The 23448-nt window shown below is 41.6% G+C and overlaps 1 protein-coding gene across 9 annotated transcripts in view; it reads right to left on the reverse strand.

Annotated features, from left to right (window-relative positions):
• Window positions 1-23448, reverse strand: part of ehmt1b (euchromatic histone-lysine N-methyltransferase 1b) — a 175004-nt gene that overhangs the window by 112898 nt on the left and 38658 nt on the right. For 8 of the 9 annotated variants that reach the window (XM_038781535.1, XM_038781534.1, XM_038781533.1 and 5 more), the window contains one exon: window positions 4544-4628. In XM_038781535.1, the coding sequence (XP_038637463.1) occupies window positions 4544-4628 (85 nt within the window). Of the gene's footprint in view, window positions 1-4543; window positions 4629-14465; window positions 14610-23448 lie in introns of those variants that run through there. The other variant, XM_038781532.1, reaches the window with a different exon arrangement.

Genomic DNA, 23448 nt, shown 5'->3' on the forward strand with positions numbered 1-23448 from the left:
GATAAGGGGGTCCAAAATCCTGAAAGATCTGGGCAGAGTAAATAGGGAGCAACTATTCCCTTGGGTGGATCGAGAACCAGAGGGCACTGAGTTAAGGTGACTGGCCAAAGAAGCAACAATAAAATGAAGAAAAATATTTTTATGCAGCAAGTGGTTAGAATCTGGAATGCACTGCAGAAGACTGAGGTGGAGGCAGATTCAGTCAAGGACTTCAAATTAATCTGAAAAGAAAATAAGTTGCAGGAATATGGGGAAAAGGCAGGGAAGGTGGTTTCTTGCAGAGAGCTGACACAGACCAGATTGGCCAAATGGCACCCTTCTGTTCTGTCATCATTATTTGTTCGCTATGTTCAACAATTTTAATTCCTAAAATAGCAACACAATTTCCCAAACACATATTTCATCACTAATCAGCTAAATATCTCTTTGAATTTGTGACATTTGGTGCATTTCAAGTTTTCAATTCTTCCTTTTAGTAAGAGCCCAAAAATTATATATTTGCCCAACAAGTTATTTTTGACATTATGCTGCAGCAGCTTTACTTCTAAATCACTGCTAAGATAGACACACCACTCTTTCCTACCTGGCTTACTTTAAACTCAGCAGTCACATATGAACTAAATCTATGAGCTTTCATAACTTGGAATCAAAATCTGCATTTGTATGAAGTGTGCTAGATTAATAAATACTTTGCTCCATGAATTACAAGTTCTTCATGGAATTCTAATGCTTTGTTTATATAATATATTTTTTTTAAATAGCAGAACTAAGACCCAGATTTTCTCCATAAGGAGAGGCTCTGCATTGTTGCAAGACAGCAGGAATGCCTTAAAATGCTAAGTAAGAAGTTTTACAACACCAGGTTAAAGTCCAACAGGTTTGTTTCAAACACGAGCTTTCGGAGCGCAGCTCCTTCCTCAGGTGAATGGCGAGGTATGTTCCAGAAACATTTATATAGACAAAGTCAGAGATGCTGGACAATGCTTGGAATGCTCGCAGGTTCGGGGAATCTCAGGGTGCATTTCACACATGCACGGCTTACAGAAGTAGTTAGCCATTTAAATCATCAGTTGCCTCCTCTGAAGTGGCATTTTGGTAGGCCAGGAGTGCGAAACCTGAAGTGTGCAGATTAGAGCAGTAGGTTTGTTTGGATAGCTGGGATACCCCTTTGGAGAGGAGTTCGGTGTCCCAGGACACCTTTGGAGGAGATACGGTGCCCTTTGGTGCAATTAAAGGTACGTATAAATATGCATATCAACACATTACCATAGGACATAGGAGCAGAATTATGCCATTCAGCCCAACAAATCTGCTCCACCAATCAATCATGGTTGATAGGTTTCTCATCCCCATTCTCCTGCCTTCTTCCCATAACCCCTGATCCCCTTATTAATCAAGAACCTATCTGTCGGGCAGCACGGTGGCACAGTGGTTAGCATTGCTGCCTGCGGCGCGGAGGACCTGGGTTCGAATCCCGGCCCTGGGTCACTGTCCGTGTGGAGTTTGCACATTCTCCCCGTGTCTGCGTGGGTTTCGCCCCCACAACCCAAAGATGTGCAGGGTAGGCGGATTGGCCATGCTAAATTGCCCCTTAATTGGAAAAAATAATTGGGTTCTCTAAATTTTTTTTTAAAGAACCTATCTATCTCGGTCTTAAAGACACTCAATGACTTGGCCTCCACAGCCTTTCATGGCACTGAGTTCCACAGATTCACCACTCTTTGGCTGAAGAAATTCCTTCTCAACTCTGTTTTAAAGGATCGTCACTTCAGTCTGAGGCTGTGCCCTTGGGTTCTAGTAGTGGAAACCTCCTCTGGACCCTCTCCAAGGCTAGCACATTTTCCTTCGATATGGGGACCAGCGCCTTACACAGCCTCAACAGTACATCCCCGCTCTTGTATTCTAGCCCTCTTGACATGAATTCTAACATTGCATTTGCCTTCCTAACTGCCAGTTGAACCTGCATGTTAACCTTAAGAGAATCCTGAACTAGGACTCCGAAGTCCCTTTGTGCTTCTGATTTCTGAAACCTTTCCCCATTTAGAAAGTAGTCTATACCTCTATTCTTCCTACCAAAGTTCATTTCCTCACAGTTTTCCATACTGTATTCCACCTGCCACTTCTTTTCCCACTCTCCTAGCGTGTCCAGGTCCTCCTACAGCCTCCCTGCTTCCTCAACACTACCTGTCCCTCTCCATATCTTTGTATCATCTGCAAACTTCGCAACAATACCCTCAGTTCCTTCTTCCAGGTCATTAATGTACATCGTGGATAGTTGTGGTCCCAACACTGATAGCTGCAGAGCACTACTAGTCATCGGCTGCCATCCTGAAAAAGGCCCCTTTATCCCCACTGCCTCCTGCTAGTCAGCCAATCCTCTATCCATGTCAATATCGTGCCCCTAAAACCATGGGCTCTTATCTTATTTAGCAGCCTCCTGTACAGCACCTTGCCAAAGGCCTCCTGGAAATTCAAAAAGATCATGTCCACTGGTTCTACTTTGTCTAACCTCCTCAAAGAATTCCAACAGATTTGTCAATGACCTCCCTTGACGAATACGTACTGGTTCAGTCCTATATTACTATGCACTGCTAAGTACTTCACAATCTCATCCTTAATAATAGACTCCATAATCTTACCAATAGCTGAAGCCTATAATTTCCTGTCTTCTGCCTCCCCCATTTAAACAGAGAGGTGTTACATTAGCCATTTTCCAATCCTCTGGGACCCCCCTGCCTCCAGTGAGATCATCACCAATGCCTCCACAATCTCCTCAGCTATCTCCTTCTGAAATCTGGGATGTAGTCCATATAGTCCAGGTGATTTATCCACTTCAGATATTAGGAGTTTTCCCAGCACCTTCTCCTTAGTGATGCCCACTACTCTCAACCTCTGCCCCCTGACTCTCGAAGTTACTGTCAAGCTCACCGTCAACAGACCTGTCAAAAATCAACTGTCAAAACAGTCAGAAGCACATGTCAATGGGACCTGTCAATGGGAACCAACAAGCTGGAACGGCATTAAAAAATCCTGCACTTTAAACCTTTGGAAAAAATGTCTCCAGTGTTCAAAAAAAAGGCTTGATATTTCACTCGGTCTGTTGGTGATGGGAGGTCTTCCGTTACTTGATTAGCGTCGCAGAACTGATTTTACAGCCATCCATTATCCCAGTAAGGTGCCTGCCATTTCAGTTTCATTGACAGCTGCAAGTGGTTACAGATTCTTTGATGTGATACTATTAATTTCAATGCCTGTTATAAGGATTGCGTATTTGAATGAACTGTTTGTTGTTATTTAGTTGATAGAATGTAAATGTAGTGAATATGCGAGTTGGCATGATAGGTATCAGGGTCAAGGGTGGTGGGCGAGGGTGCATGGGTTTTGTAGGAAGGGGATGAGGGGTTATGGAGGCTGGGTGGGGGGCATGGGGAGATTGTGGGTTGGGGGTGAGGGAAAACGGTGAGGCGAGAGGGATGTTTCATGCTTTAAACTTTGGACACAGTGCTGGATCCCAGAGGTAGGCCTTCCACCCAGCCTGCCTCTGCACCCAGCACCCTCCACAGTTCTTCCAGGTTGCCCTTCCAACTTCTAATCCAGCCCACCCTCACAACAGACCGAAAAACCAAACATCTGGGGAGCCATTTTTAAAGGCAAAGTTCGCAGAGCTGGGAATTCTCTCATCTCCTCTGCGCAACCAACCCGGAAATATAATCTGGGACAAGCAGTCTGAACTTATAGAATTTACAGTGCAGAAGGAGGCCATTCAGTCCATTGAGTCTGCACCGGCTCTTTGAAAGAGCACCCTACCCAAGCCCACACCTCTACCTCATCCCCATCACCCAGTAAACCCACCCAACACTAAGGGCAATTTTGGACACTAAGGGCAATTGATCATGGCCAATCCACCTAACCTGCACATCTTTGGACTGTGGGAGGAAACCCATGCACACACAGGGAGAAAGTGCAGACTCCACACAGTGACCCAAGCCGGGAATCGAACCTGGGACCCTGGAGCTGTGAAGCAATTGTGCTAACCACTATGCTACTGTGCTGCCCCAATGGGCGGGATTCAGGGGGGGATTCATATGACGCCGCTCCGCCAATTCTCTGCTGCGATGAGCCGAGTGCGCGCCGAGTTAGGCCAATTCCCACCGGCACTCATGTTGTGGGCGGTGGCTGGGGGGGGGCCTGCCCCGGGATTAGGGCCTACCAATCAGCGGGCGGGCTTGTCCTAGTGGGGGCCTATGTTCCTCCGCGCTGGGCCCCTGTAGCTCTTCGCCATGTTGCGTTGGGGCCGGCGCAGAGAAGGTAACCCATGCGCAAAGTCGCACCAGGCGTAGCGCGCATCCGCGGCGCCCATTCTGACGCCGGTATCGGCAGCTGGAGCAGCATGAGGCTCTCCAGTGCCATGCTGGCCCTCTGTGCGGCGCATGATCACTGATCCCAAGGGCCTGTTGACGTCAGCATAAAGCGCTTCAGTGTTTACGACGGCGTCACCGCTTAGCCCCAGGATCAGAGAATCCCGCCCTATATCTTTATTCACCTTGGTCTTCAGTAGTGGATAGTTCCTTTGTCACTTCCCGCTTCCGATCTTCTATAACGGTGTCTGCCCCAGTCATACCTGCAGACTGAAGCACAAACAGAATTGCTTTAATTTATAGATATACTTGCACACAAAATGTACTTAGTCTTTAAATAGACTGAATTAGTCGTTTTGTTATTCACCACTTGCTCACTTTGTTCTATACAGATTAACATTTGAAGACACAGTGACCGATGAAAACAGTATTCGTTGAACTTTCATCAAATGTCAGTGATTCAGCTGCTTTATGAAATTAACCTTTTCTAATAAGATAAATTTCACAGGCAAACAGATAGAAACAAAGCACGGTCTGCTGCTAACCTCAGACTACTGAACTTTTCTGACTTCTTCTTCTTCCCCCCCCCCCCCCCCCCCCCCAATTTGTCAAGATACAAGGATTAGCTCAAACAAAAACAAAACCACAAATTTGGGGGGAAACATCCACACAGCAAAGTAAGCAGTTGGAGTACAATGCACAGATTCTACAAAACAGAAATGGTTTACTGACATAAACCATCGGTATGCAATGTATCATTTAGTTGAAAAGAACATTCAGAGCAACAAAACACATTCCCACTGTGTTGGGGCTTTGTAAAATAAACAGAAAGATAATGAATTATAAAGTGCTACGTTGCATTCATCACGTCCCAGTGAAATACTTCGGTGGTCGAGACTGAGAGGCTCAGTTCACTATATTGGGTACTCTTCTAAGTCAGGTTAAAAGGAGTCTATGGTTGCAATACTCAAAAGCATTGATGTGGAGATGCCGGTGTTGGACTGGGTTGAGCACAGTAAGAAGTCTTACAACACGAGGTTAAAGTCCAACATGTTTGTTTCAAACACTAGCTTTTGCAGCACTGCTCCTTCCTCAGGTGAATGAAGAGGTAGGTTCCAGAAAAATATATATATGCACACAAAGATTTGAATACGAGCATTTGCAGGTAATTAAGTCTTTAGAGATCCAGAGATAGGGGTAACCCCAGGTTAAAGAGGTGTGAATTGTCTCAAGCCAGGACATTGGTATGATTTCGCAAGCACAGGCCAGATGGTGGAGGATGAATGTAATGCGACATGAACCCCAGGTCCCGGTTGAGGCCGCACTCATGTGTGCAGAACTTGGCTATAAGTTTCTGCTCGGTGATTTTGCGTTGTCGCGTGTCCTGAAGGCCGCCTTGGAAAACGCTTACCTGGAGATCAGAGGCTGAATGCCCTTGACTGCTGAAGTGTACCCTGACTGGAAGGGAACATTCCTGCCTGGTGATTGTCGCACCACATCCAACGGATGAACAGATGTCCAACGGAAACTATATGTTTACCCTATTATGTATTTTCTTTTCATGTACGGAATGATCTGTCTGTGCTGCAAGCAGAATAATACTTTTCACTGTACCTCAGTACACATGACAATAAACAAATCAAATTTAATCCAACATGTTGGGATTCCTATCAATCCATTCGCTACAAAATTGGGTTCATCGGTAATTTTGTAAATTGGACCCTAGTTAATAGCTCACCTTGCAAGCTTAGTATGTCAAAAAATTTGAACAGCAGGTTCAGCAAGCCATCTCACATTGCTACTATGCAGGGGCTACGCAGGTGGTATTTCCCACTAAACAGGATGCTGCTGTCAGTCCAAAAAGAAGTTCTGGCTACAAAAAAAATTGATCAATATCATGTAAGAATTTCCGTGCCAGTGCAATGCCAGATACGTAGTCCATATGTCCCTACAATTGGTTGATTGAATTAAACAGCATGTTCCTTCGGTTGTTGGATGGCAGAGTACACTCCATTTTCCAAGTCCACGCTTGCAAAACCCAAAACATTTACTCTTCAATGTGTTACTGCAATTAGGAAACACTCGTTTCCTAACAAGGCTGGTTTAGCACACTGGGCTAAATCGCTGGCTTTTAAAGCAGACCAAGCAGGCCAGCAGCACGGTTCGATTCCCGTACCAGCCTCCCCGGACAGGCGCCGGAATGTGGCGACTAGGGGCTTTTCACAGTAACTTCATTGAAGCCTACTCGTGACAATAAGCGATTTTCATTTTCATTTTTGAACAATTCGGTGTATGCTAATAGCTACATTAACACCTAATTAGTCAAGCTTATAACCTGGCTCATTTATACTTGCTAAAAGTGACATACATTCATACACAGAAACCAGTTCATGTGCAAACAAAATATGTTCCAGCCTTGCACCTTTTTTGAATTACCAGGGAAATCGGGGAGCCTATTGTTTAATTGATCTTAATGTTGCACAACAATTTAGAAATGGGTATTGTCAAGTAATGTTCAGTGAACATCCGAGTCAAGACATGAAAAAAAGGGCTAAGTTGGAAATTATAGGCAAGTTAATTTTATTTCAGTTTCAAGCAAGTTTTGGAGCCAATAATAGGAGGTGAAATTAGTGAGTACTTAGAAAGAGATGGGCTAAAGCAAAGAGTCAACATGGGTTATCTTTTTTGAAGAAATTCACAATGCATAAAAGTAGTATGATGGATGTGGAATACATCAACTTGTGGAAACTATTTATGAGGCTCATGTTCCTTGGATGAGGGATTTGTCCTGCAAGGGGAGTGAATGAACTAGGCCTATATTCCCCAAAGTTTAGAAGAATGAGAGGTGATCCAATTGAAACATATAATATTCTTAAGACAGAGCTGATGCTAATAATGTTTCCCCTGACTGGAGAATCTAAAACACAGGGCCACAGTCTGAGAATGAGGGGTCACCCTTTCAGGACTGAGGAGAAGAGAATTTTCTTAATCCAAAGGGTTGTGGGCTAACAGCCTACTCCTGTTCCTATTTCTTATATTCTTGTGGAAGAAGCTTGTCAAAATAAAGGTGCAAATTTGCATTTAAATAGAACTGTCCCAAAGAGATTCAAAGCCAAATAAGTATTTTTTTTTTTAAGTAGTCACTTTTGTCGGAAAATGGCAGCAGAGATCAAGGGATGTTAAAGTGTAACTGGAACTTTTTCACAGAATCATTACAGTACAGAAGGAGGCCATTCAGTCCTTAGTGTCTGGACCAGCTCTCCAAATGTGACCATTACAAGAATGCGCATAAGTGCATGTTGCAGGAATTTGTGCTGGAATATCTTTTGTCTTGCATTCATATAAATTAGTTGGGCATAGGCAAAGGACTAATCACTGAACTTTGCTCATTACACAAATTAGGGAACCTGACAAACTGTGAGTCAGAATGCACGAAAACAAAAAACAAGTTATGAAGTGGCAAACAAAATCACAGAACATGGAAACCAGCCATTTGCCCACAATAGCCCATGTTGCTATTTATCCTTGCTGTAAGCAAATAGCTCTGATCAAATGTACCCATTTGCTTTTTGCTTCATCCACCCATCCAATCTTATCTTGAAATTTGATACAGTTCACGTCTCAACAAGTAACTAGGAGGAAATTTGACAATCTCGCCACTCTGTCAACAAGGTTTTCTTAGATGTAATGGTAGCACTCTCGGCTCTGAATCAGCAGGTTGCGTGTTCGAGTCCCTTCTCCAGGACATCAGCACAAAATCAAAACTGACATGCCAGTGCAGCACTGTTGCAAGTCTTGTCTTTCAAACGAGGCATTAAAGGCAAATGTAAAGCAACTCACTTCCTTACTCCCCAAAGCTTGTTGATCATCTACAAGACACAAATCAGGAGGGTGATGTAATACTCTTCATTTTCCTGGATGAGTGCAGCTCCAACAACTGTGAAGAAGCTAGACACCATCCAGGACAAAGCAGCCCACTCGATTGGCACCCCATCCACAGCATGACTCCCTCCGCCACAGATGCATGGTTGCAGCAGTGTACCATTTACAAAATCCTCTTCAGCAACTCACCAAAGTTCCTTCAACAACATCTTCCAAACCATCTAGAAGGACAAGAGTAACAAACACTTGGGAACACCACTACCTTAAAGTTCCCCTCCAAGCCACACACTATCCTGACTTGAAATCATGTCACCATTCCTTTGGTCTCACTGAACGAAAACCCTAGAATGCTCTTCCTAACAGCACTATATGGGGCTGGTTTAGCACAGTGGGCTAAACAGCTGGCTTGTAATGCATAACAATGCCAGCAGCACGGTTCAATTCCCATACCAGCCTCCCCGAACAGGCGCCAGAATGTGGCGAGTAGAGGCTTTTCACAGTAACTTCATTGAAGCCTACTTGTGACAATAAGCGATTATTATTATATGTGTACCTGCACCAGACAGACTGCAGAAGCCCAAGGAGGGAGCTCACCACCACCTTCTCAAGGGCCACTGGGGTTGGCTATTCAAAAAAATGTCTACATCGCATGAAAGAATAAAGCAAAAATCCAATGGTACTTTTTCAAAGCGCAGCAGAGTTACCCCAGTGTCCTCCTGGCCAATATTTATTTTTCAATCAACATAGATTCTCTGGTCATGATCACAGTGTTATTTACAGGAGCCTTGCAACATTGACTGCATTTCAAAAGTAGCTCATTGGCTATAAAGCGCTTTAGACAACCATAGTTGTCTATAAATAAAATGTTTTAATCTTTATGAATGACTTCTTTCTAGATTCCTCAATTACTGGAAACAGTAATCTTCTATTTATTCGGTTTTATAATTTCAGCACTTTTAATGTTGCTATGCTATCTCACTGGGTTCTGCTTTATTCTAATTTTTTTTTTAAAGCCAAAAGTTAAGTTACAGATGCAGTTCCACACAGTAAAATTTCTAAGACATTTGTAAGGCATAAGGGTGGCACAATGGTTCGCATTGCTGCCGCACAGCGCATGGGACCCGGGTTCAATTCCAGCCTCGGGTGATTGCCTGTGTGGAGTTTGGACATTCTCCCTGTGTCTGCATGGGTTTCCTCCGGGTGCTCCGGTTTCCTCCCACAGACACAGGGAGAATGTCCAAACTCCACACAGGCAATCACCCGAGGCTGGAATTGAACCCGGGTTCAATTTTGATTTGGATTAGATTTTGAATTTGTGCATCTGGTTTTGGGGAGGGTACCAGTCATGACACGAGACAGTAAAGACTCACCAGAATATTAGGAATTACACATGATAACTGTGGGGAAAGACTTAATTCCCTTGGAACAAAGAAGGTAAAATACATGTTCAAAATTATCGAAGATTTTGAGAATAATAATTTTGATGATGCAAATTGTTAGTAAGACAGCATAGTTATATTTGAAAATGAATATAAAGACCTGAAGGAAAAGCCTGGGAAGTGGAATTAGAGCAGGCACTTTAAATTGAAGAGCTGGCACCAGCATGGTGTGCTCAATGGTTTCCCTTTTGTGCTGTAAATAGTATGCATCCAAACAGCTGTGGTGATTGTCAGGCATAGCCACTTGCAGGATTATTGTCACTGTGACAGTCAAAGTTAGTTTTACTAACGTAGTAATTCTATCCAGAACATTCAAATGCATCTCTGATCCAGAAATAGTACAAATATGCTGGCTTCAGAGGTTCTGGCAGTTTTTTGAGGATTCTGGCATCTGCCAATTAATGCACCAGTGGACTTTAGTGACATCAAGATGGTCCTTTTCAGATGAACTTGTGAAAACATACTGACATTGTTCAGAACAAAATTGGCACTGGGAGGCAGATCCTAACGTTAAGAATAAAATGGTTTTGGAGACTAATGCCATGATATAGAGTATCACTGCCAGCTATTGTTTTCATTGTGCTGAGATAATTACACGTGACTTAAGCAAATTCAAAAAGTTCTTGCACACAAGCACCCAAAGACAGGAAGCCCTAGGATCTCCCAGTATGCTTCCTCTCTAACAAAAGGTCAGAGAGGCCGACAAAGGTGTTTGGATTTGCCTTTGGGCGTTTTCTGTACACCCAACTTCAACACAACACTTAAAATGAAACACTAGATACTTTATTCCATCTGGGAAGAGCATTACAAACTTCAGAAAATAAGCAAAGAAAAACATCACAGGCAGCAAAGTCCTTGTCTAGCAAATAAACAGCAGGGAAAAAGCCTTCTTCCTGTGTTGTAATTGTTCCAGATTGAGATTTTTTAATAAATCAGATGGAACTCTAAACAAGATGTAGATGGAAAACACCACAGCAGTCTCTCAAACTGAAACAGACTCAGCAATTCATATTGATTGTGAAATTAAAGTACTGATGATTGCCCAGTAGGAGTCACTCTTACAAGTTGGCAATGGAAGTGTGAATGTAACCAAAATGATTCAAGGGAAATTGCCATTTTCTAACTGGACTGGATAAGTTGAAAATAAAGACATTATCTAAAGTGCCTTGTGTTTGAATTAACCCACAATTAAACAACCAATTGTACTTGGGAGGTAATACTTTTTCAACGCACTGACCAAAGGGTTTAAGGTGTTATTCCGCATTATCTCCAATAGAATGTTACGGTTTCATAACATTCTTTTGAGATACAAGTTCAATTTAAAGCATATGAAAATAAAATAATTCCAGTTTAAAGTTATTTATTTTTCTCATTTCAAACTTTACAACCAGGGATTGAAATACTTAAATGAACTTTTTCCCCACCACTATATCTTTGGATGGAATTTTTATTCTTGGCTTCGAATGGCCTCCTGCACTGTAAATTCTATGATCTATGAAATTGCAGTTTACTGTTTCAAAATTTTCAGTCACATATCAATGTCTTATCACCAAATAACAAGAATTTTGTTGGAAGCATTGCATAGTTTGTTGGAAGCATTGGGCAGCATGGTAGCACAAGTGGCTAGCACTGTGGCTTCACAGCACCAGGGTCCCAGGTTCGATTCCCTGCTGGGTCACTGTCTGTACGGAGTCTGCACATTCTCCTTGTGTCTGCGTGGGTTTCCTCTGAGTGCTCCGGTTTCCTCCCACAGTCCAAAGACATGCGGGTTAGGTGGATTGGCCATGACAAATTGCCCTTAGAGACCAAAAGGGTTAGATGGGGTTATTGGATTACGGAGATAAGGTGGAAGTGGGTGTATGGGCCAGGGCGTAAGTGGGTCGGTGCAGACTCGATGGGCCAAATGGCCCCCTTCTGCACTGTATGTTCTATGTTCTATATAAGAATCTATCTCTCAAAATTTAGTACAATAACTTGGTGAAAAAGCAACACAATGGAATTGTAAGCAAATGTTTAGAACACAGGCAACAAAGTACATATCACAGAAGGAGTAGGTTAACTCCCAAAAGCTTCTGACTTCTGAGCAAATGCTTTTAATTTGCAAGTGTCACATTATAGTTCCAAAATTAAATTGGGGGGGCTGCAGAGTGAAAAATCAAATACCTAATCTGAACATATTAAGTAATAAAATTATACAATCTTTCAATCTCAGCACAGTAAGTCCATACAGCTTAGTTAAACATAAAGAAACTACGATTTTTATTTCATTTATTGATGATACATCTGAAAAGTATGTAATTCCCAATTACTATGTGAACCGTATATTAACTTCTAATTAAATGATATACGAGAATGTGACGATGTCAACATTTTATAACACCAATATAATGCAAAGTTTCCTTATATAATTTTTTTTCTTACCAAGATACAATCACTTTCTAGTGTAGCAGCTGGGGCTTTCTTGACATACCATATACAGCAATATCAGAAAAATTGGCACCAAAGCAATGCCAGAGATATTTTCAGCTTTTATGTTGGCTCCACCCACCCTACATTATTTCCTTCTAACTGGCTATTGAAGTCTCAATGCTATGCTGAAAAAAACTATCCACCAGTTTACTCATTAACTGAAGCTGTTAGCTTGCCACGTGAAGGCGTTTCATATTAAAAGTTACATTCAACTGCCTTTTATTTTACTTTCAGGCTTCAGCTGTCACAGTCATCGTGGACTTTCCACTTCATTTCATGCTTTAAAAAACTGCAGAATTATTACAAATTTACATTTGCAGTTAAGAAAATGCTGCTGTTGCTACACTGACCGAACTATTTGACGTGACAGGTCTACTGAAGGATGGGGGTGGAAAAAGGCACAAAACACAACAAATATAAAGAAAATTCAAATTAATGCCATATCCACAGCAAAAGAGACAATAAATATTTTAACTGATTCAAAAAGTACATATTTGACAAAGGGTCAAAAATAAAAGGGGTTGGGTTAGCAGGGCAGGCTAAACAGCTGGCTTGTAATGCAGAACAAGACCAGCAGCGCGGGTTCAATTCCCGTACCGGCCTCCCCGAACAGGTGCCGGATGTGGCGACTAGGGGCTTTTCACAGCAACTTCACTGAAGCCTACTTGTGACAATAAGCGATTATCTTTTCTCTCCCTACAGATGCTGCCAGACATGCTGAGACTTTCCAGCATTTTCTCTTTAAGTACACATTACCCGATTGCAGAAGACAAAGAGCATTGTTTAAGAAAGATGCAGTTAATGTTATGAACAACACAATTCAAAGATTTAAGCAGCAATTATAGACAAATTTGCCCCATGCAGTATAAGTTAGTGAGTGCACAAACACTAGTAAATCAACATAATTCCAGACTATAAAATGCCTCAATTTTCCACCCAATTTCTGGCATCGATTTTGCCCATATCTATCACATATTAAAGGTTATATATGCAGATGCTTAAGCTTCTATAAAATACTATTAGCATGCCCAGTATTGTATTTCCAGAATAAGAAACACTACATTTTCAAAGTAGAGTTTGCCAGAGCCAGCAAAATACAAATCAATGCAGCTCATTTTCACAAGCCAGAACTATTTCAGATGGCTGTTCATTTAAGCTCATCTGTCAACAGTATGCTTGGAAACTAGAAAAATACAGAAGCACATACAGGTGTGCAAAATAAGTACTCAACGAAGGAAAGATAAAGCAACATTTTTAAGTCTATACCTTTAATCATTTTCACCCGAAAACACTGTAGAAAAACTACTAAAAGGCACCCCCAACCCCAGCAACTTTCTTTCAACACCCGAGAAAACAGCACACATCTGTATTAAGCAACACAACATAAATTCACATTGCAGTCACCTTAAATTGTCAAAACTATACGGAGTTTAGTTTTAATTTAAGGAAACAGAAAAGTGTCAACAAACAGCTGGTATAAAATGTTAATTAAACTGTGATTCACTGCAAGGTATTTGAATCAACTTTGAGGTGTCAAATATAATTTGGTGATTGGCATCTAATAACATATCCAATCAGAATTTAGACAATTTTAGGTCACATCGGGCGGCATAGTGGCGCAGCAGTTAGCACTGCTGCCTCACCGCACCGCAGACTCGGATAACTGTCCATATGAGGTTGTACAACCTCCCCGTGTCTGCGTGGGTCTCACCCCCACAACCCAAAAATGTGCAGAGAGCATGGATTGGCCACTCTAAACTGCCCTTGCCTCTTAATTGGAAAAAATGTTAAAATATGTTTTTTTAAGATTTTAGGTCACATGTATGTATGACAAGATGAGTCTATTATGATAATCTAATAGGACAGAAGATGATACACCATCTAAAACTAATAATTCACCCAAAGTAGGTTTTTTTTTAAAACAGACCCATATGTTTCTAATATGTGAACTATATTGCTTTAGAATTACTAAACCTAGGGTCTACAAATATCACCAGGTTTCCTCAAATGACAAGTGCTATTCTCAACTACTAGAACATTTCAATTATCAATGCTGCAAGCTTAGCACTTGAATGTGAAACAATATAATTTTAATCATTAAAATCTAGTCATACTTAAAATTCCCCAACCAAGTGATTATCTTGTACTTTTGTTCAATGGGCTTAACAATTCTCTGTGCTACTAATCATTATTGTGATATTTCAATTAAGGACAATTATTTGGGGAATCGTTCTTTTTGGTCATAAACTATTTGTGAAGATTGATGATAAATTTGAACGCTCAAAGTAATGTTAAGCCAAAAGCAGGTGAAAATTACCTGTATAGAAGGCAAGGCCTGTAAAAGTGAAGATCTACAGGTCATTTTCATGTCTCTCCATAGACAAAGACTCAAGCAGTTGTAAACCCAGTTCCTGCTGAAGACCGTTTCCCAGCTTCTACTCTTCATCTCCCCCTATGGACTATAATTCAATGACCTGAGCATGCTCAATGCAGACGCTTGACTGCAGATTCAGCCATTTCATAACACGACTCTTTGCAAACAAAATTATCTGCCATTTTGAGGCTGTTTGAGACAACACTCTTGGGGTTTTGCTCTTGACAATCTCTTGAAATTTAGTTAAATTAAGATACTTAAATACATGAAACACTGATTTAGGTCTTATAACGATGAATGGCGGATCATGCAAATAAAAATACATCTTTCTCTTGGCAGGTCTAAACTGTTCACAATACCTGAAATTTCAGATAAAAATTCTGCGGGTAGAACCAAGCAACCAAATGTGTGTAAAATTTCATTGATAAATGCTTAATCCAGGATTTGTAGGACTATTAATGCAAATAAACTCAGTATGAAATAAATACTGAAATTCAATCAGCCAAACTAGGGATCTGATCTGACCAATCCATCATCATTAACTGCAAAATCAGATATTCCAAAAACGAAAATGGGCTGATGAGTGATTTTATAAGTTCACACCTTTCCAAATAATTTGTTTTCGTGCAATTATTTGTTTTCGTGCAGTATTATAAACAACTCATTGTAATTCAATAAAACTGCTTACAAAATGCCTAAAATTCAATTCCAAGAGAATAAATTTGTGATTTACTGAAAGTCAAGCAATCTTAAAACATAATATTGAACACCAAGACTGCAACCATATATAAAAGCACAGTTCACGCAGTTTGACCCAAAATACACCTCAGCTTAACTACACAACTACTATCATACACGTAGAAACCTTTTAATTAGGGTCATTTTGTAATTATTTATCCTAATGTCAGATGAAGCACACTAATAAAAAGAATTTGTTTCTTTTGAAGTAATCATGCACAAATGGAAAAAATGCAGCACTTGAGGGTAGAGTAACAAACCACACTGAAATCCAAGAACCTCAAAATTAACCATACTAAAAAATACTTCAAAACAGTCAGAATACCAGAACAGGTTGCACAAAATTTGGGTTTTTCTTATTTCTTGTTGTACATTTAAAAAGACTTCCTACTAACTCTGGAAATATCAGCAAAATTTATTCAATTTTTGATGCATTTAGGATAAGCAAATCTTATTTCCTCACGTACACTATTCATCAGTACGACTTCAGGTACTGATGTATTTGGGTGTGCTTCTCTACTTGTTATAGCTAGTGGCAGCCAAGTCAACTGCAGGGTATGACAAATAAATGCCTTTAGCACATGTGGTCAAGGGAGGATAAAATAAAGCAACCAGAGTTCAAAGCTTCTTGCACCGATGTCCAGAAGATTGGAATGCGGTTCGGTTTTGATGCTCCCATTGTCAGGACTCATAGTCCATACCTAAGTACAAAGGTGCTGGAGGCTGCCCACATTGATGTCAGTGCCTTTTGCAAATAGAGAAAAGCTTTTTTGAACATTTGAAATTAGCATGAATGATGACAGTCTAACAAATGCAGTCCACTGATATGCATATTAATATGGATCGCTTGTAAATAATTAAAAGATTGTTTCACAGAAGCCACTTTTCCTACAGATGAACAGCGAACAGGTAAATCACTTCAAAAAGAATATTTTTAAAACTGAAATGTACTCACAAAGTAGAAACGGTAAGAGAAGGCGGTTAAATAATGCATTTTCACTCCATGTTTTTAAAAGGGCAGTTTGTATGGCAGATTTACATCAACATCTGAATTGAGACTGCCATATATATTCCACCGTTTAAAAATGCAGCAAAACAGATACCAGGAACACTCATCTACTCTAGTTCCAGCTAAATCCATGGCCCAAACTTCTCCAGCCTGTCGCTCAATGCACAACCGGGAAAAGATCTGAATTCATATTTTAAGTGTCCAATTGAAGCATAACACACAAATACCTCAATAAGTTTCAAAAACATGGTTTAATTAGTTGATAAAAACGAATACTTTCTCCCATTTCCACTGCAGCAAATTCTCAAATTATACAAATCGACTTATCCCTCTATCTCCAAATTTATCCCCTATGGCTTCCAAGTCCTAAATGCCACACCATGTCAATATTACTGGAGTTTCATGGGTCTCAATTTTAATAATTAGCAATAAACAAGTGAGATTAGAAACCTACAAAAAACATACACATGCAACAAGGAAGTAATCTACAGCCATTTAGGGAATAAAACAATATCCACTTAGCTGAGGGAAATTTGGTATTTTACATTCGAACACAAATGTATTCAGTATAGAAGTACAGTGTAACTGTAAGCATGGTTTGCATGCATTTCAGTTTGCATGTGTACACTAAAACAAAAGAGAAAGGAATAATGTTCTCCATTTTAGGATACCAAATCACCTAATTCATCATGCTGCAAGCACTGAAGGCCAGACGTTACTGTTACATCATGACTATAACAATTTCATGATCAGTTATTGAAAATACTGAAGCAGTTTAAAATCCATACATTGCTTTCCTTTGGTGAGAGGCTCTCCCTGTTGAGATATTTTGTCAACACCTCATTGTTAGCAGTGCAGTACAATCAAAGATGGAACATGTCAATTTATGAAATTCTTTTATCAATCCTTATAAAACCACGTTAAAAGAAAGCAACAATAAATTGCCAGATTTTGCTCATTTGTTCCACAACATTCACATCAATTCATTGCCTTTTAGAATTACAGTACTAAGTAGACAGTCAAATGCTAAATGATGGCATCTACGACGCAAAATGTACCATCCTATGTCTGTACAAAAATCCTTAGACAAAGATAAAAATTGCTTCCTGATACAAGACATGAGTGCCAGCAGGCTACTGTAATGTACATTTACAAAGAAAAACACAAACCAATCAGCTGGTGCAGTATACCACCAATATCCAAGGCCTTTCCTTTCATAAAATCTCTAGTGTTTACCTCAGATTCAAAGAATTGTGAGCAAATACTACAGCTTCCCAACAGGGTTCAATTCACTGAAGTGAGCATGCTCAATGAAGACTAGTTACAGTACTGTATTTAAAAATCCAACATTGAATACTATGGATACTAGTTGTTCGCAGACTCAAGGTCAATAATTTTCAATTGAATTAGTTGTGACAGTGAATTGGGGATTCAATTCATTTTGTACAAGTTGTAGCTTTGTTAAACCATAATTTTAGTTTACAGAATTGGCAAAATGGGGGACACAATTATATACAGGAAGCAGTGGAATAGTACTTTCTATATTCAAAAAGACTCAAGCATCTACTTAAATTATTTTAGTTGGTATCCTCAGCATATCGTTGCAAACAATATTTATTACTTCCTTCTTATTGTACAGCACTATCAAGGAAACACTTTACATCTTGGATATGTGCCGCAATTCCAAGAGTACGTTGGGTTGCATCAACAAGAACAAAAGTATGCAAAATCCTAGATGTCAGTATTCAAAATGTCTCTGGCCGTGTGTTTTTTTTTTCTTAACATTAACAATATATAAAAATGGAGACACTATGCCATGCAGAAATTTATACAAAACCAAAATCAAGGACGATTCATGCACTAGAATCTGATTGATCCATAAATCAACAATGATTTCAAACTAACTTTCAGTCAGAATATAATGCATCAAGTATAAAACCATGTTATCAATTACACCATCTAAAAATGGTTCAAATTAAAAATAGCATGCTTATGCAATTTCATTTTATTTTCACTAAAATGGTAATTTATTACAGTTGCATCTGAAGACTGGCAATACAACACAATTTAGATGTTTAGTACAGCACTTAACAAATTCCTTGAAGATTGGGGAAATTTTACACGTTTACTTCAAGAATATAAGTAGCAATCTGCAGAATGAATCAAAATGACAATCCTTTTAACCCAATAATAAAACCCGTATAATTATGACCACATGAAAATGATTTTTACAAATTTGCGTCAAAAGGGTTTGGACTACAATCTGACATCACTGCCAAATGTAATGTACAACTCTATTTTGTATAATAGTTTTAAAAGCTCAGTGTAATAAGTTTTATGTCAAGAATGAACACAAAAATAGCATTTTAATACATTATAGTTACCTAGCGTTGCACTTCATAATTTTGCTCAGTGAGTTTGAAACTGCAATTAAAAGTTCGTATTGGATCATAAAAATTGACTTGTTTTAAGCTTCAATCCCCTGCTAACACTAACGTTTGGAATTACCACTGAAGCATGCCTACAATACATCCGAACTAGTACAAAATTTGAATCAATTATAAGCAATGTCTTCAGATTAGTGTTCCGTATTATACACCATTACTGCAGCTTCCAGTTCTAGAACAGATATGGTGGAATTTTCAGATATTACTTTAAGGGTTAAATTTCGAAGCTTTGACTCATTCACATCATATTTGACTCAAGGTAAGTTGAGATGTGGCATGCAATTAGAAGATAACTATCAGGCACATTTAAATGGGTGACACCATCAATGCACATTTCTTGGCTTTCTAGGTGCTCAGTGAGCATAATAATTCTTCCGAAGATTGTCATCTGACGTACAAAACTTTATATGACTCATCATATGGTGTACAATACTAGAGTATACTTGCCAGGACCGGTTGGTGGGAGGGGGGGGGCAAACAAATCAACATATTGTACTTACATTTCAGTGCATCCGGTTTTTCCCCCTTCACTTCTATATTTTCCCCATATTGCAAGGTGTTAGCGAAACACGACACAACAAATGCTGGACTTAATGGTCCCACATAATAACCACTTCACTTTCACATTTCATATTGCCTTAATATAAACCAAACCTAAAAGATCTGCCACGACCAATGTTCCCTCTAACATACCACAAAGGAAACAAAGTGGCTACACACAGCCAATGTTCTCGTAAAGGTGCATGTAAATGGGGTCACATCAATCTTAAAGGGGCTGCGCAGTGCAGGTTTCATTCCTGTAAAGGACTGCTCTCAAAATTCCACTAAGGTTAACCATTACTCCTGTCTCAAAACGCCTGTCTGCAATGAAGTTACTGTGAAAAATCAATGAATATACCATACACATCAAAGAAGACTTGCAGAACTGTTGGCCCAGGTAGTCTTCAATAAAAATCATACACTAGTTTCCCCACGGCAATTTGTTTTTAAATCCGAAGTTGTGCTTGTATTCAAAGAACAAACTTCAATATTAGTCTTTGGCCAAACATAAATAAATAATTCTATATCTGTTGCACTATCAAACACAATGGTGCACCAATCGTAAAACCTCTCGTAATCACTAAACTTTTTTTCCATGAGATGTGGTCATCGATGGCTAAGCCAGCATTTATTGTCCATCCCCAATTGTCCTCAAAGTGTTGATGAGGTGCCTTTTGAACCACTGTAGTCCATGCGGTGTAGGTACACCCATAGTGCTGTAGGGAAGTTTTGACCCAACGACAATAAAGGAATTTGTTTTAGTTTCAAATCAGGTTGCTGTACGGGTAGTGGATAGTGGTGCTTCCATGCATCTGTGCCCCTGTCCTTCATGGGTAAAAACCTGCAACCATGTCATGGTACTGCGAAGACTGACCTCTATCCAGCACAATCATCTTCCTTTGTGCGAGACAAGACTTAAACTAGTGGAGAGCTTTTCACCAAATTCCCATTGACTCTAGCTTTGTTAGGGATCCTAGCAGTCACACTCAGTCGAATGTGGCCTTCTTGTTAAGGACAGCCACTCTCACCCTACCTCTGGCATTTAGGTGTTTTACCCATGTTTGAACCAAGTCTGTAATGAGGTCAGGAGCTGAGTGGCTGTGGCAGAACTGAGCATCAGCTAGCAAGTCATTTCTGAATAAGTGCTGCATAATAGCACTGACGACAACTTTGTCCATCACTTTGCCAATGAATGAGAGCAAACAGATGGTGTGGTAATTGGCCAGGTTGGATGTGTCCTGCTTTTTGTGTATAGAACATACCTGGGCCATTTTTACATTATCAGGTAGATGCCAGTGTTGCAGCTGTACTGGGTCAGATTGGTTAGGGAACGTGGCTAGTTCTGGAGCACACATCTATTGTCAGAATGTTGTCAGAACCCATTACCTTTGCAGTATCCAATGCCTTCAACTGTCATATCATATGTGAAATGAACTCAATTGCCTGAAGATTAGTATGTGATGCTGGGGACCTCAAGAGGTGGTCAAAATGGATCATCCACTTGGCATTTAATTCTAGCTGTAGATGGTTGCAAATGCTTCAGCCTTCTCTTTTTCACTATGTGCTAGGTACCTGTCGGAAAGTGGTTTCTTGCGGCTGACCCCAAACCCAGGTGTGATTCTTCTTTAGCAGAAGGTGAAACGGGGCCAGCGTAGTTGCCAGATTGGGGAGGAACTTCCCGTAATAGTTTACAAGGCCGAGAAACAAACAAAGATGCAAAATGTCAGTCGGGGCAGGGACCTGTTGAATTGCGCGCACCTTCTCTGCGACGGGGTGCAAACCTTCGCGATCCACCCGATAACCCAGGTAAGGCTACTTCCTTTGCCTGAAAGACGCACTTTGTGCGACGTAAACGGACTCAAGCCTCCGAAAAGCGCCTAAGGACAGCCTCTAAATTTTCCAAATGTTCCTGCTCCGACGTCCCTGTGATCAAAACGTCATCAAAGTAGACAGCGACATGCGGTAAACCTCTCAAAATGCCCTCCATAACACGTTGAAAAATAGCACAGGCAGAGGATACTCCAAAGGGCAAACGTTTATATTCATACAGGCCCCGGTGTGTATTAATCGTTACATATGGCCGGGAGGCAGGATCCAGCTCCAACTATAGCTAGGCGTGACTCATATCTACTTTTGTGAACGAGGGTCCGCCTGCAAGCTTCGCGTAGAGATCCTCTATGCGAGGCATTGGGTATCGGTCGAGTCGGGAAGCCGTATTCACTGTAAGTTTATAGTCGGCGCACAAGCAAACTGTGGCAACTGGCTTCATTACAGGTACAACTGGTGCTGCCCAGTCAGCGAAACAGGCGGCCTGATAACACCTAAAGTCTCCAAACGAGTGAGCTCCCCTTCTACCTTCTCGAGCAAGGCGTAAGGCATCAGACACGCCCGGAAATAGCGCGCCGTGGCTCCTGGTTCGACTTGGATACGGGCTACGGCCCCTTTTATTTTCCCCAAACCGGGCTGGAATACATCTGGTTATCGTCCCAGCACCTCAGTCAACCCTCCAGAAACTGTTTGGAGGATGCGCTGCCATTGCAACCACAAATGGCGCAACCAGTCCCGACGCAACCGGCTGGGCCCATGGCCGTGCACCATGATAAGTGGGAAACGCCCCTCCTGGCGTCCATAAACAACAGGGGCCATCGTAGTTCCTACAATGTCCAATGGTCCCCCCGTATAGGTGGCCAACCTGGCCAGTGTGTCGGTTAATGTAAGGGTCTGTATACCCTGCTTGATGCGGTCGAATGTCCTCTGGGCGATCACGGAGACTGCTGCGCCAGTGTCCAACTCCATCTCAAGCGGATGACCATTGACCCGTACTATCACCTAAATGGGGGCCACACGGGGAGCTGTCACACAATGCAGGCAGTCGTCCTCCATCTCCACGTTCTCAGGAGTAGTCGCCGCAGGTTCATCCAAATGGAAGGTACGGCCACTGGGCTGGCCAGTTTCGGTCGGAACGACGGCGCCTCTGGCACCCCCAGGACCGGCGCCCGCGACGGGGTCGGCGCTTACAAGTCTGACACGGACATGGCTCCTCATCCATTGGTTCTGGAGAAGGCTCCCTTCGGGGAGGAATGTCCGACGGCCACCAGCGCGATCCGGACGTCACCTCGCCCAAGGTACTGAAGGGGTACGGGGGGGGACGCTTTCGGACGGAAGGGGTTGCGCCCCAAAGCATGCACCTCCATTCCCTGTAGCTCCTGCACTCCCCGTTCTGCGCTCTCTCAGGGCAATACTATTTGAATGGCCTGTTAAAAAGTCAATGTTGGCTCTGCTAACTTCTCTGGGTGGCCGCATTGTTAATACCGCAAACCAAACGGTCGCGTATCATTTCTGACAAGGTCTCACCATAGTCACAGTACTCCACAATCCTGCGTAGAAAGTCGGCAAGGGATTCTCCTGGGGTCCTCTCAGCGGTATTAAACCGGTAATGTTGGACTATCGTGGACGGGGTTGGGTTAAAATGTTGCCCCGCTAAGTTCACAAGTTCATCAAACGTTTTGGTGTCTGGCACAGCTGGGTACGTAAGGCTCCTAATCACCCCAAACGTATGCGGGCCACAGGCGGTGAGCAATGTGATCACCTGCCACTCGTTTTCGGTGATGCTGTTTGCCCGGAAATAGTAATGCATCCGTTGTGCGTACTGGTTCCAGCTTTCCAGCGCAGCGTCAAAAACATCCAAACGTCCATACAGAGGCATGGTGTAATAGAAAACAACTTCCAACCTGTATCCAACAAAACTCCAGGGAGGTGGCTTCAGCAGTGTAGACAGCTATTCACTTTAACCCTCGTCGACACACACAGCAGCAGCAACTTCCCTTGCTGCTCACTCCTCTCTCTCTGCTGGTTGCAAACTGGCCAGCTCTATTTATGCAGGGCCTGCTAATGATTTCTCCACCCCCCCTCATTGGGGAAGCTCATACTCCCATAGGATTGTGGGATTGTCATTTGTCCCCAGCCAGTGGTAAGCAGGCAGGTTATAACAGGACCGATCACCAAAAGCTTGGTAGAGGGGGTAGGTGTTAATGAACATCTTGGAGGAGGTAAGAGACGGAAAGAGGTCCAGTTTGAAAGGAGTTCTGCCCGTCTTGGGTGGTGAGAAAGGAGAAAATAAAAGGACAGGTGTTACATCTCTTATACTTATATAGAAATTTGCCTTGCGAAGAGGGAGTTTCAAGACAACTGA

Source organism: Scyliorhinus canicula, chromosome 21 (assembly GCF_902713615.1).
Source record: "Scyliorhinus canicula chromosome 21, sScyCan1.1, whole genome shotgun sequence".
NCBI lineage: Eukaryota > Metazoa > Chordata > Chondrichthyes > Carcharhiniformes > Scyliorhinidae > Scyliorhinus > Scyliorhinus canicula.